Genomic DNA, 14,041 nt, shown 5'->3' with positions numbered 1-14,041 from the left:
TCTGGTGGGCAGTACAGAGCAGTGGGCACCTCTGCCTGGATTGCCACCATTTTCAGCTGGAGGTCCAGTCCCCATGGGGAGCAGCTGCTCCCATCAGCACACACATGCTTCAACCAAAACCCACTCTCCCATAGATAATGTTCTACTTCCTCTCCAAATCTCCCACACTTCGGAATACTGTGTCAGGTCATGGCTGGGTAATTTTAAATGGCCGCCAGAACAGTTCGAGCAGGAAGAAAAACAGCACTCACCGCCTCAAGCAGAGCAGTCCCTCCGGCCTGGGCCGTCTTGGGTGCTCGTAGGTTCTGCACCCACCTGCCTTTCACTCTGTGTGCTTTTGCTCTGTGGGATGGTGGGATGCACCGGGCATTGGAGGGTGCCCGAGCTATATTACAGACCTACCCCTGGCGTGCACTGGCACCCGTAGCTCACTTTGAAATGCATTTTCTAAAATATGGCTGATGGCTGATGGATCGAGGGCTCGACAGAGGTGGCTACAGGAGCAGGTAACACTGACGGTGGAGTGTGGGCGGTGAGTAGCTGGATGCTCACTGTCCAGTTCTTTCACTTGGCTGCTGGTTTGGAAATTTTCATACTAGAATGTTGGGGGGCGGGGTGACCCCCGACAGTGAGCCATGTTGATTTAAAACAGGCTCTTGACCAGTGTGGTCCCTGAGGCCAGAGTGAGGGAATTTTGTGATTGCAGCTTGGAGCTGTTTCATTTGGAAAGACTTCCTGTGGGGAGTGGTGTCCTGCGGGCCGTGGCTTACGCCGGTGCTGTTCATAGACTGGCGGAGAGGAGGGGCCGCAGTCCCCGCCCAGGATGAGCTGTGTACCCACTCACACCGCACACCAGCACCCGCCACACACCGGCTTCTCGGCAGTTAACCTGCACTGCACAGCCTCCCCCGGCCCTGCCTGGCTTCCCCACCCCTGTGGGAGGCTGCCCTGTGCCTCAGCATTGCCGTGAGGTGGGAGGGTGCTCTGGCCCCACACCGTCTCTCTGTGGCTCTGAGCCCCGGCTGAGCAAGCGGAGAGGCTGTTGGCCTGGGAGGGTTGGAGGCCTGGCTGCTCCAGATGGCCTCCCACCACCTGCAGCGCCTGGCACTGCAGAGCTGACAGAGAGGCAGGGGCAGGAACGAGGTGGCGGTGCAGAGCCTCCCTGAGGTGTGGTCCTGACCTGGATTGTGGGCCGCGCTCCCTGGTGGTCTCACAGAAGGTGCTGTGAGACTGACTTGGGTGTGGGAGGGAAATGCAGGCCCCCCACCCCCATCTGACGCCCATCCCGCCTCTCCAGTCTCCTGCCCGTGTGTAAGGGAGTGCTCAGCAAATAGACTCTTCATCCTATAATACTGTCTTAGCAGAATGGCATCAGGAAGTATATATGCTGCAACAATAGTGTTAGGAAGAGTTTTAAAATACAGGTCCCATCTGTAGCGCTGCTTTCGGCGTCTGCTGGTGTAGAGAACTGAGAATCCACTCACTGCCAGTCTTCGGGCTGCTGGCAGGTGGCACTCTCCATGCTTTTCACTGCCCATCATGTGTGCACACCCCCTGCTTATACATGCCTGGTGCACACACTTACTCTGTCATACATACACTCACACACATGCCTAGTGTACATGCTTACCCTCACACACGTGCCGGGTGCACACACACTAACACATTCGATCCTTTGAGCTGGGCATTTCCCTGCCCGTGCCACGCGCAGAACCCGAGGGATGCCCGCCCCCCTCCTGCAGGCTCAGGAAGGGTCCCTCCTGCAGAGGGGAGCAGGGCGCCCTCCGCTGGCTCTCATCCTGGTTCGGGCATGCTCAGTCTCCTTTCTCCTGAGAGGCAGTAGGTCCTGGAGTCAGACCTTGGGCCTGGAGCCAGACTCCCTGGTTGGCGTCCTGGCTTGCGGGCCGCCAGCTGTGTGACCTGCACCGAGCCGCTCTATCTTTCCGTGTCTCGCTTTCATCACTTGGGAAGTGAGGAGTGTGGCGATCCCTCACCCGGGGGGAAGGGGGTGTAAGATTCAGTGGAGTTTATGGTGTGAAGCCCGATGCGTGTGTAGTGAGCACTGTTCGGTGTCAGCCACCGCTGCCCTCGGACTGCCCCTCGGTCGCCTGCTCTGGGCTGCGGGTGCACAGCCAGAGCAAGAACTCAGCGTCTCACCCAGACCGGGGATGGCAACTGTGTTAGATTCCTACTGAGCGGTACCAAATCCCCACACATTTAGTGACTTAGAACAACACAAATGTATCCTCTCGGTTCTGGAGGGCAGAGTCCGCAGTCATTGTCACTGCGCTGAAGTCAGGGTGTCAGCACTCCCCCCAGAGGCTCTGGAGGAGGGTCTCGGGAGCCTCTGTTTTCCCCGCCCTTTCCATCCTCCTGCGCTGCGCTCCTTGCATTCCTAGGCCACTGCCTCCTCCTCCTCCTCCTTTACAGGCACCAGCACACGTCCAGCTTCTGTTGGCTCATCCCTCTTAGCCTTCCCCTGACATGGACCCTCGTGGTGGCACTTAGGGCCCACTGGTACCCCAGGAAAATCCCCATCTCCAAATCCATCACTCGGTTGCTCTGCGGTCTCTCTATATGAGGTCCTGTTCTCGGGATGTGGGCATATTTGGGGACCGAGTCACACAACAGCTGAGGCCGGAAGCTCTCTGGGTCCTGTCCAATGGCATGACGTGGCCAAGTTCTGGACCAACTTGGAGCACACCAGCCCCAGCCACCACACAGCCGCCTGCCCACCCAGACAGACCCGGAGGGCACAGGGTCACGTTCTGTTGGACCCCCAGAGCCTGCCTGGCTCGTGTGGCGCTGGGTGGTTGGTGCGGGCAGGTGCCGATGTGCTCTGTGTGCCCTTTAGGACACGGCGAATGCCACTGCGGAGAATGCAAGTGCCACGCGGGTTACATCGGAGACAATTGTAACTGCTCCACAGACATCAGCACGTGCCGGGGCCAGAAGGGCCAGATCTGCAGCGACCGCGGGCACTGCGTCTGTGGGCAGTGCCAGTGCACAGAGCCCGGGGCCTTTGGGGAGACATGTGAGAAGTGCCCGACCTGCCCAGATGCTTGCAGCACCAAGAGGTAATAGCCCCTCTACAGCCCCACTTCTTCCCCCCGCACCCCCCCAGACCAGGCCTGTGTCCTAGCCAGTCAGCCCTCGGGAGGCCAGCCGCCCACCTCCCCCTCTTCCCCCCAACCCGGCCCCAGCTCCGCCCTCCCAGCCTTGCTGGGGAGCGAAACTCTTACTAACATAAGCTAAAATAGCATCTTGGAGATTCTGGTTCCGTGGGGATTTTGTAAGAAAATAACAAAACCGGAAAAAACCAAGACTGCTATTCTATTGGCTAAACACATTTAGAAATGACAAGTTTCCTGAGTTAAGTGCAATTAAACTGGTGTTGATGCCAGAATAACATCTCAGGGCCCTTAGTGTGCTCTGAGCATCCCAGAAGGGGTTCCTGTGCACATCCTGCCTTGAAATGCATGTGACTCCCTCCCCCAGTTTAACCTCCCCCAAACAGTGTTTCACAGGGCACAGCGTGGGAGATGCTGCTGGAAACAAACACAATCAGAGGCAAAGGGGGTAGGAGGGCGCCGGCCTCGATCAGGCACGCCAACACGGACTGCCGTGGCGGCTGCATCTGCTGCTCCGTGTGTGCAGATAACGGCACGCTGGCTCCATGCGGCTGATGAATGCGCAGATTGTGCAGCCCGGGCACCGGGCCTTCCTGACGGGGCTGCGGGTCACATTCCCGGGCTGCCTGCCCACGCTCCGCCCTGCACACTGCCAGTGAGAGGGTGCTCAGCAACCAAGGAGTTCCGCCGCCAGGAAAGCAGGAGTGGCGGCTCCTCTTGCATTTCACTGGAGAAAGAGCTGTGTCATCGCCGTGCTAAGGGGCCAGCAGAGTGCGGAGCCGAGGCACAGAGAGTCCGAAACAAATAATAACACAGACGGCATTTCTGGGGAACGCACGTGTGCAATTTTCTTTTGGCAGATTTCCCCCCCAAACGTCTGGCTCAGGCTGATAATGAAATGAGGTCGCGCTCCCCGAGCCTGCCCTGACTGCTGGTAGTCCGTGCGCAGCCACCTTCTGGTGGCAGGACCCCTGGTTGGACACTTGCCACCAACAGTCCAGGCGTGGGTCATTGGGAGCTGGCTGCGGAGCGACAGACAAGATCGACAGGGCCAGCTTTTATTTCTGTGTAACTGGTGGGGAGCTGGGGAGAGGAAGGGAGGAGGAAAACAGGCCCACATTAGACCTGCGAAGAGTGGAAAAACTACAGAAATTCAAGGGGAACACCCCCGGCCGAGGGCAGGGTCCCGGATCTGGAGCCCGAAAAGCAGTGGCCACCGGGGCGTGGACTCGCAGCCATGATGCACATTTTGTGTTGGAGGGAGGTGCCCCGCCAACCCCACCAGCAGAAAACCCTTTGAGTGTATGTCCCCAATCCTTGGGGCACATGGGGGGGCGGGGCCACGCTAGGACAACATGAGCTAAAATAGCATCTCTGATATGCACGTGGAATCAATACAAGTAGACCAAGCCCACTTCTTCCCTTCCTCGGGAGCAGAAGGCGCTGTGCGATCGGCTTGGGTCAGCTACAGAATCCCAAGGGGAAACAGCCCTCGCTCTAAATGTTCGAAGCACTCATGTCCTAGGAGACACACACTTGATCATTGATTACCCGTTACGCAATACCGAAGGCACGAGGAGAGCAAAGAGATGCCGTAAGGGAGCCTTCTGACTCGTCTCTGGGCCCCATGGGCCTTCTCTCTCTTTCATGGCATAGTTGCAACTTAAAAAGAAGAAAAAAAGAAAAGTCCCCTTGATAGGGATTATGTCAGCTTGCTTTTCTACTTGCTACTCTGCTGAGAGCATCGCATGAATGCCGATGCCCTTCCCCCCCGCCCCACCCCCGGGGTTTCAGAGCAGCCGACCTCCACTTTCTAGAACTAAGCACACACCCTTCACCTTGGCTGAGTTCACAGTCAGCCTCGGCCGATCTCCATGAACAGATGCTGTGCAAAGGCTCCCTCAGCAACTTGTTTGTTTAACAGACCAGTTACTTGAATATGTGACTACCATACACCCCAAGTGTCAACCCAGTACAGGAGCCACATAAGTTAGACTGACATGTCTGCGTGGAGAATGAGGGAATGTGTCCTGGAAGCTGCCCTGCGGCTTAGTGACCGCAGGGGATGCGGGGAAGGGGCAGTGAGTCCCAGCCCAGGCCGAGGCCCGGGCTGGAAGCAGCTCCGTTCTTTTCCTGGTGCTAGCCCCGAGGCTGGAGTGGGGGCGGGGAGCTGGGTCAGCACGAATGAGCAGAGCGGGAGCGGAGCCTTTCTGGACGGCGGCCAGTCTCCCATGCCTGGCTCTGGAGCGCTGGCCTCGAGGGAAATGGGAATGTCACCAGCCTGTTTGTAACTCCTGAATGTTTCCATGAAGTTAGCCCAGGCCGGAGGGAGGATGGGCGGGGAGAGGGAGACTGGGGGAGAGGGGCAGAGGTTATGCCCAATCTGGGATAGTTGAACTCTTGAGCTGTGAGAACCCTCGTGAGAGAATCTTACCCACTTTCTCTTCATGATCCACTCGCTTGCCTCCTTAATGAGCAGAAAGTGGAGTCGGGACTTGAGGAGGGTTGTCTGGACCCAGATGCCCTGGCTTCTCTCTGGCCTCACAGCCTCATCTATAAACTAGGGGGGTGGGGGTGGGGGTGGAAAGCTCTTGAGCTCCCTTCCAGGTCTGTGTCCCCATCCCCAGCTTCTGCCCTGGAAATGCAGTCACTGGCCTCTTAATCTCGAGGAATTCAAAGGAGGACGATGATAAGGGCGATGCCCGGTGGTTGTACATCCTCCGTGATTTGCTGGAGACTTTCCAGATGCACAGCCCTCGGGTCCCCGCAGCCTGGGGGGAAGCGGGCAGCGCCCAGTGTGGCTGCAGCTCTGTGAAGCCACCCTGCACGCTGGTGCCGGGCGAAGCCCTCCAGTCCTGCCTCGTTTCCTGAGGGAGCCCGTGTTTGGAGGGTCTCACCTCCTTGCTTCACGGAGCCCCTGAAAGCTCAGTCGGCGGGTTGTTTTGCTCAGCCCACTCCTCCCGGGGATGGAGTTCTCACCGTCCTGTCCCGTGTGTGCGCCCCATTCCCAGGCCCTGAGTCAGACCCTAGCTCCCCGGCCTGGCGTCCTCAGTCCTGTTCTCCCTCATGGAACTGAAGGTGGAAGGGGAATTTCTGGAGTTGGGTTTTGACTATGGAAAATATAAATATGAGTTATTAATTGACCATTTTAATTAAGCATTTCACACAATACCTGATTTAAACTGTCGGCCTGCAGTGGGAGGAGAGGGGCTTCTCACCCATTTTCTCCAGAAGGCCCTGTGAAATGTGGGTTCCCTGGGGGGCTGCCCCCGTGGCCTCTATCAGAGTTGAGTGTAGCTCAGCTAACAGGTGCATGGACAGCAGGGCCGTAGGGAGCCTGCCAGGCGAGCTCCGTTGGGAGGGAAGGGGCGAGGGCCTGAGGGTTTCCAGGACAGTGGTTCTAGCCCTCACTGTTCATCCAGATCCCAGAGGCCGGGGCTCTGCCCCAGGGATGTGACTCCATGGGGGGGAGGAGGGGGTCACCCAGGCAGGGGTGCTTTGTCTTCAGAGCCCCCGTGGGGAGTCTAGTGTGCAGGAGGGTTGAGAGCCCTGCCCCAGGCGGTGACCAGGGGGTGGGGGGCATCCTGGGAGTTGGGCAACGTGGAGTTATCAAGCACTGGCCAGGGTGTGTGAGGACCCCTCCTCAAGGCTGGGGTCACAGGTTTTTATCATTTGGAAACTAAAAAAAAAATGTTTTTATTGATTTGAGAGAGAAAGACCTCAATTTGTTGTTCTCCTTATGCATGCATTCATTGGTTGCTCCTTGTTATGTGCCCTGACTGGGGATCGAACCCACAACTGTGGCCTATCAGGACCAGGCTCTAACCAACTGAGCTACTCGGCCAGGACTTCTTGCTGGAGCAGACTCCTCAGTCAGGTGTTTATCAGAATCTGAAAGGTCTCCAGCCTACAGCTGGACATGTCCAGACGGGGCTCTGCACTCTGATTGGTTCCTCCAAGGACCCTGGGGCTTCCCTGTCCCAGCAGCTGGCCTTGTTGGGAGCTCATTACCTGTGTGGAGCCACTACCCAGCATCTAACACCCATGTGTATTGCCTCTTTTCCAAAGAGATTGTGTCGAGTGCTTGTTGCTTCACTCAGGGAGCCCAGCTGACAACCAGACCTGCCAAAACCTGTGCAAGGATGAGGTGATCACACGGGTGGACGCCATCGGTGAGTGGATGGGCAGCTGCCCCCTCTTGGGTCTTACAGACTCACAGAGACCTTCTTCCCTGTGGGATGATCTTCACGGCTGCTTGCCAGGGAGGAGGGTGGTTTCAGTCCTGAGTTAGGAAGCATGGCCTCCGTGTCCTTGGCATGACGGCTGCTCCCCAGGAGGACGTGGGGAACCGGAGCTGGGGTCTAGGTTCCAGACTCTCTAGAGTAGAAGACCTCCCTGTTTATAAGTCTGTCCCATCACTGGGACCCAGTCTCCCCCCAGGCCTCCTGGGAAGGTCGTGCACCGGAATAAGTAATGGTAGCTGCTGTAACAAACAAACCTCGAACCTCGACAGCTTAACAAAACCTAAGTCAGTTTATCACTCGCTGAAAGGCCGGAGGAGGTGCTCCTGTTGACAAGCCTTCCTGTGGTCATTCAGGAATGCAGGCCCTCTCTGTGCCCAGGTTCCTCCCTCCTCGCGGTCCTCAGACGCCTCTTCCTGTAGCTGGCCAAGGGGGAAAGGCAGAGTGAAGGGTCACGTGGGAGGTGCATACGGGCTGGGCCTGGAAGGGGTGCACATAACGTCCATCCCCATTTACCTGCAAGGGCGGCTGGGAAATGGAGTTAGCTGTGTGCCCAGGAAACGGGATCCGCTCTTGGGGAACAGTCTCTGCCCCGTTGGCCTCTGCCCAGCGCAGCTCTCAGATGCTGCAGGCAGCGAGGGCAGAGCTCTCATCGGTCCGACTGAACCCAGGATTGAGAGATGCCCTGGCTCTTCTGCCGTCTCTGCGCCTCTTGCCCATTCCGTGTCCTGTTGCCTTGCCCGGCAGCTCACGTTTTAAGGCTCTTCTCCCTCTAGCCATTCCAGTTGGACACCTTCCCTCCATCCCTCTGCCTTTACCTCTGGACAAACGGCTGCAAGTCCATTGCTGACTGGGAGCCCACGGGAGGCTCAGACAGAGGGACACAGGTGTTTGCCTCTTATCCTCTTGGGGCTACATCCATATCTCTTCTAGTACAGCTATCGCCGTCCAGGTTGAGGAGTTCTGAGGGTAAGAGATGCAAAGCACATGTCAGCCCTGTACGCATGGAACTGTGTTTGGAACTGTTCCGGAACATTCTGTTTACTACACCCAGTCACGGTGACCCTGTGTTGGAACCCTACTGCACTGCTGGCGGGAATACGAACGCTGCAGCCACTTTGGAAACAATTTAGCAGTTTCCCCCCAAATTAAACAGAGTCACCATACGATCTATCAATTCTGCTTCCAGGCATATACACAAGAGAATTGAAAACAGAGGTTAACACAAAATCTTGTGCTTGAGTGTTCACAGCAGCATTATCCATGGTAGTCAAAAACTGGAAACAACCCAAAGGCACATGAACTAAGGAATGGAAAGTAAAATGTGGTGCCTTTATATAATGAATATTATTCCTCCATAAAAAGGAATGAAGTGTCAGTACGTGCTGCAGCATGGGTGAACCTTGAACATATTATGCAAAGCCAGGCAGCAAAGGACGGAGGTTATAGGATTCCAGTTATATGACAGGCCCCAAATAGACAAAAGCAGAGCGACTGGGAATAGGCTAGTAGCTGCCAGGGACTGGGGAGGACAGGGATTGGGCCTGACTGTCCACAGTATGGGCTTTCTCTCCAGAGTGACAGAAACGTCCTGAAAGTAGATAGTGGGCAGGTCACACACGTTGTGAACATTACAAAACGACTGAGCTGTACACTTTAAAAATGGTTAAAAGGTGGGGAAAGGCTGTGCACCTCGGAAGGGACCCTGCATCTGAGGCCCCCTGGCCGGCAGCCTTGCCCTCTATGTGACCTCAGCTGCCGCAGACTCCCAGCCCAGCTGCCTGTCGGCCTGGCCCTGCCTGGCCTTCTTTGTGGACTTCCTGCTCCTGCCTCTCTGACCCTGACTGATGCCTCTGGCCAGATCATGGCTCCTGAGTATGTTGAGTCATGTATGCAGCCAGCATTCACGGAGCACCGACTGTATGCCAGGGCTTGTGCTACACCCGGGGCAGTGGGAGCTTAGAGTCCCATCTTCCGTGCCCATTTTCCTGCCCCTATTTCTGTCTTGAAACTTAAGGCCGAACAGCAGGTTCTGCCTGCAGATCTGGGGCAGTTGCCCCCTAACTAGACGCACGCAGTTAGAAAGATGAGACGGTGCCCGCCGCTGGCCACGAACGGGTTCCCGTGGTGCAGTGCGCCGACCCTCCACAGCTGCCTCCTGGTCTGCCCTGGGAGATGCAGCGGTCGCTTCACAGAGCAGGTTTCTGCCGTCCTCCTCCCTGGCTTTTTCCATATACACACACCCACACTCACAAAGACCAGGCAATGACTGGGGGTGGAGGGGAAAGGTCCAGGCCTCCGTGTCTGAAAACCACACTACTGTATCTGTTCCAGGTTGAAAGTCCTTTGTTCAGCAGGGTTACAAAGGCCAGGGCCGAAGAGCATTTCACGTAACAGGAGCCTGCACCGTCAATCTGGCCGACCACCCCTTCCTGGCACTCACCTCCCACTAACTCACACTCACCACACCTTCCCTTCCCTCCCCTCTCCTCCCCTCCCCTCCCCTCCCCTCCCCTCCCCTCCCTTCCCTTCCGAGAAAGCCCAGGGATGCAGGTCATGCCCGATGGGGACTGTGACCCTTAACCTTGGGAGACCGCGGGCACAGGGAGGACTGAGGCAGCTTGAGGAAGGGGCTTGTTACCACAGAGGAGGGAGGCCAGTCAGCGGCCGGGCTCTGCTTGGGGTGCAGGTGGCACTGTGGGTACCAGCCTTTCTGCCGACGTCCTCATCACCTTGTGGTCTTTCGGGCTTTACATCCCAAGAAAGAGCTCCTGAGGCTTGGCCTCGAGCCAGCGCTCAGCCTGTGGACCAGTGAACTCTCACTCCGGCCTCCAGGGCACCAGCGGGCTCTTTTTCTCTGCCCCTTTAACGCCCACAGCCAATTCCTCAGGCCAGTCCCGCCCCAGCATCCATGCCCCCTCCCACTGCCCTTCACCCCAGCAAACCCTCCGGAGGTTGAAGATCCTCTTGTTTTCCACAGGGGTGGGTCCCTTGCGTCTGAGGGCATTCATGTCCCCAAAGCCAAGGAAACTCAGCGCCTGGGCCTGCATTCTTCATGGGAGAAACCTGAGCTCGTTTTTCTTCGTATTTTTGTTTTTTAAAGGGCTTTAACACATGCGTATGACCCGCACTTACTGGGAATTGCTCATTCGTGGGGGATAATTGCAATCCTCGATCCTCATCACGAATGGGGTTCAATGGCGTCTGCTGGCGTGGGATGGGCACGCACTGAGTCGGTCAGTGTAGTTCTGCAGCCCTCGTCCCTCTAGGAAGTTGGGGAACGCTGACTGCTTGGGGATCGGCTGAGCTCGCTTTTAAAGACCCAGCCTCCCTTTAAGCCCGTCTGCGCCCCTGCCTCCTGCGAGGTGGTAGGCTCCTTGCTGGTCGGTCGGTGGTTGGTGGTTCTGGGTTGCTCGGAGACACTCAGGACGTTCCCGCCTGGTTTTCTTGCAGGGAAAGATGACCAGGAAGCCGTGCTTTGCTTCTACAAAACTGCCAAGGACTGTGTCATGCTGTTCACCTACGCAGAGCTGCCCAGCGGGAAGTCCAACCTGACGGTCCTCAGGGAGCCAGGTGGGTGAGGGCTGGGCCGGACACCACCCCTGCTCTGGGCATGCCGCCCGTCACTCCTCACCGCCCTTTCCGACCTCGAGAGAGAGGAGGCCAACAATCCTTGTAAAGATCGGACTCCGAGGCCACACCTGCCTGCCTCCTAGAGTTTAGAAGGAAGATGGTTGCATATCTGGGACCCATTGCTGGGGCATAGCTTGGAGGGCATGGGCGTTGGAGGGTAGGGGGAGTGTCCCGTCTCGGAGGGGAGAGTAAGCCCGGAACACACTTAACCTGCAGGGCTGAGCGTCTGTGGTGGGGGCTCCTGGGCTCTGCAGGGAGCTCGCAGGTCTCTCTGGACGATGAGGGCTGAGCAGGCCGGCGCTGTGCCGGGAGCATCTGGGTAGGCTCAGCCCTGGCCAGGCCGCCGCACCGCCCAGCGCAGAGTCCGAGGGCAGAGGGAGGCTGGGTTAAACATTCCTGTGGGCTGCTGGGCCTCGGGGCCACTGAGGAGGCCCAGCTTCAATCCAAACAGAGTGCCTGGTGCCAGGGCGCCGTGGCCTCTTGCCTTGGAGCAATTAGGGCTCCTAGTGTGACCCCTTTTGTTCTTCTCTGGGGGGGTGGAGGGAGCAGGAAAAGATGTGCTCTCTTTAATTCACAGCATCGAAAACTGTTTGTCCAAACTGGGCCCCACCGCATGGTGCGCCTTCCCGGCTAGTGTGGTGGCAGCCCAGATGCGTGCCTGTGAGAACGAGGCTGTTTCCAAGCGCCGTCTTTGCGGTTCTTTGAAAATAAGCACATCTGCTCCAGAGGGCACCACACTAAGGGCTTACAAATGTTGGCTGGCCCCGGCCCAGCCCAGCCCTCGTGGAAGTGGCTCACGAAACCTCCTGCCTGCCCAGGCTGCCCCTGAAACCATTTGCAGGAAGCGGAGGCGGGGCCCAGTGTCCTGCACGGGGCCTGGGCCAGGCTGGAGAGGGGTGCTGCGATCTGGGGGAGGCAGCTGTGTACAGGGCACGTGGGAGGAAGTGGAGCAGCCCCCAGGGTTCTCGCCTAGACTTGCTGTGTGGCCCCTCTTTCACCGAATGTGCATGGAAGAAACCTGCCTGCCCACCCACATCTGCAGGGCAGCGCGAGGCTCTTAAGAGGAGGAGGGAGGGGTGAGGGAGAGACAGGTACCTTTCACTCAGACCCCCTGAGGCCGGGGCAGGAGGGGCGCGCCATGGTGGTGCCTGTGCTCACCGGACCTCCTGGTCCCACCCAGAGTGTGGAACGGCCCCCAACGTCACCACCATCCTCCTGATCGTGGTCGGCAGTATCCTCCTGATTGGGTTCGTGCTCCTGGGCATCTGGAAGCTGCTTGTCACCATCCACGACCGCAGAGAGTTTGCAAAGTTCCAGAGCGAGCGATCCAGGGCCCGCTATGAAATGGTAAGCCGTTGGGAAGTGGGAAGTAGGAAAAAAATGCCAAGTTTAGAGGTCTGGTTGAGTTCAAGCAAGTGGTAAAGGCCCACTAACATCTTGGGCATTCAAAACAAAGAACAGAACCTGAAAGGCCTGCGCCCACCTCTGGACAGAGAGAAGTCCATGGCCCACGAACACAGAGGGCCCCGCACCAAGTGGGGAGACTCGGGGGGCCGAGGTGCTCGCAGGGCCTCCCCAGAAAGAATCTGGAGGGTCTTAGGGAGATGACAGACCCAAGTCTGTGTTTCAGGATCCATCTGCATAAGCCTTGTCTCCACAAGCCAACTGCACGTTCCCGAAGGACCAAGCCGAGTAAGGGAGTTCCTCCCCTGAATCCCCAGTTAGTTTCTGTTCAAGTGGAAGGAACTTCAGAGACCAGCTCCCAGCCCTCACTGCAGAGGTGGAAACTGAGAGCTCAGAAGGGAGGGAGTGCCCGGGGCAGGCGAGTCAGAGGCACCTGGTCCCTGCACACCAGACTCTCCGCCTGTGTGCTCTGCCTGCTGCCCTTCTGGGTGACCGGCCAGGGAAGGGCCTCCAGCCCCGAGTGTGGATGGAGTGGATGGCAACGCATCGACTAGTGCGGTGGCAGCCACAGATGCGTGTCCTCCTTGGACTAACACGTGTCCTCCCGCCTTCCGTGTTCCGCAGGCTTCAAACCCTCTGTACAGAAAGCCCATCTCCACACACGCCGTGGATTTCACCTTCAACAAATTCAACAGATCCTACAACGGCGCCGTGGACTGACGGCTCCTTCTCCTTCGAGGGCTGGAGGGGCGCCTGGTGAAGTCAGAGACTGACACGCTTTGGGCAGCTGCTGGACTCGATCACGGCTCCCACGATAGACAAGCAGAGACTGAACGGTGAGCCTGAGAGAGGAGCCCGTTGCCGGCGCAGGCAGGCGCCCAGCCCGTGCTGCTGGGCCAGAGCCATGCCAGGCGCCACCCTCCGTGCCTGGGAAGGAGCAGGGGAGCTTGGCGCTCTTGGCCTTCCCCGCCACATCCCGCTTGTCCTGTCCATGGGCTGCCGAGGTGCTAGGCTGCCCCTCCCTCCCAGGAGGGCCGGGCTCTAGTCTGGCTGGAGCAGAAGGCTCCTGGGAGTGTCGGAGTGCGTCACATCGACGGATGGTCTGGCTTTTTGCGTGTTGATCATTTTTATATGAAATAAAAAGGTCGTGCATTTATGGTGTAGTGGTGATTCCTGAGAATTGTCTGCCTGGTGTCTATGCACAGGGGTGTTGGTGATGGAATTATGGAGACGCCTGCTGAAGGCACAGCATTTGCAGATGTCAGCTCTTCTCTTCTGTCCGTGTTTGTTTAGTACTTTTGTAACGAAAAGGAAAGAGATTGCTTGGGATTGAAAGTAAAGATTAAAACCAACATGTTTTGTGTTTGCCTGCTGCTCTCTACGACGTGTGTGCGTGTCCCTTTCCGAAGTGGCCTTGAATGGCGCCTCAGTGGGGACTGAGATGGCCACGCACTTCCCTCCGGGGCCTCACAGGCCAGCCCAGCGCTCCAGACTGGCCTCTTCAAACACAGCAGCCACGGTGGGGGCTCAGGTGCCGCCAGGGTGTCCCAGGAGGGCTGAGCAGGTGCTCTCTGACCCTCCCGGATTTTGCTTAAAAATTAAGAGTGTAGGCTAGAAAACGTGAAAACCCTC

The 14,041-nt window shown here is 57.7% G+C and overlaps 1 protein-coding gene across 1 annotated transcript in view; it reads left to right on the top strand.

Moving 5' to 3' along the window:
- Positions 1 to 13,761, top strand: part of ITGB5 (integrin subunit beta 5) — a 112,950-nt gene extending 99,189 nt beyond the window's left edge. The window contains exons 11-15 of the mRNA XM_036348022.1: positions 2,855 to 3,077; positions 7,200 to 7,303; positions 10,826 to 10,945; positions 12,186 to 12,352; positions 13,034 to 13,761. Coding sequence (XP_036203915.1) covers positions 2,855 to 3,077; positions 7,200 to 7,303; positions 10,826 to 10,945; positions 12,186 to 12,352; positions 13,034 to 13,129 — 710 coding nt within the window. The 3' untranslated portion in view covers positions 13,130 to 13,761. The remainder of the gene's footprint in view (positions 1 to 2,854; positions 3,078 to 7,199; positions 7,304 to 10,825; positions 10,946 to 12,185; positions 12,353 to 13,033) is intronic.
- The last annotated feature ends 280 nt before the right edge of the window (positions 13,762 to 14,041 follow it).

The sequence above is a fragment of the Myotis myotis genome, unplaced genomic scaffold, assembly GCF_014108235.1.
Source record: "Myotis myotis isolate mMyoMyo1 unplaced genomic scaffold, mMyoMyo1.p scaffold_m19_p_2, whole genome shotgun sequence".
Classification (NCBI taxonomy): Eukaryota; Metazoa; Chordata; class Mammalia; order Chiroptera; family Vespertilionidae; genus Myotis; species Myotis myotis.
The sequence above is the reverse complement of the archived record's forward strand: the minus strand, read 5'-3'. Positions and strand labels throughout refer to the sequence as shown.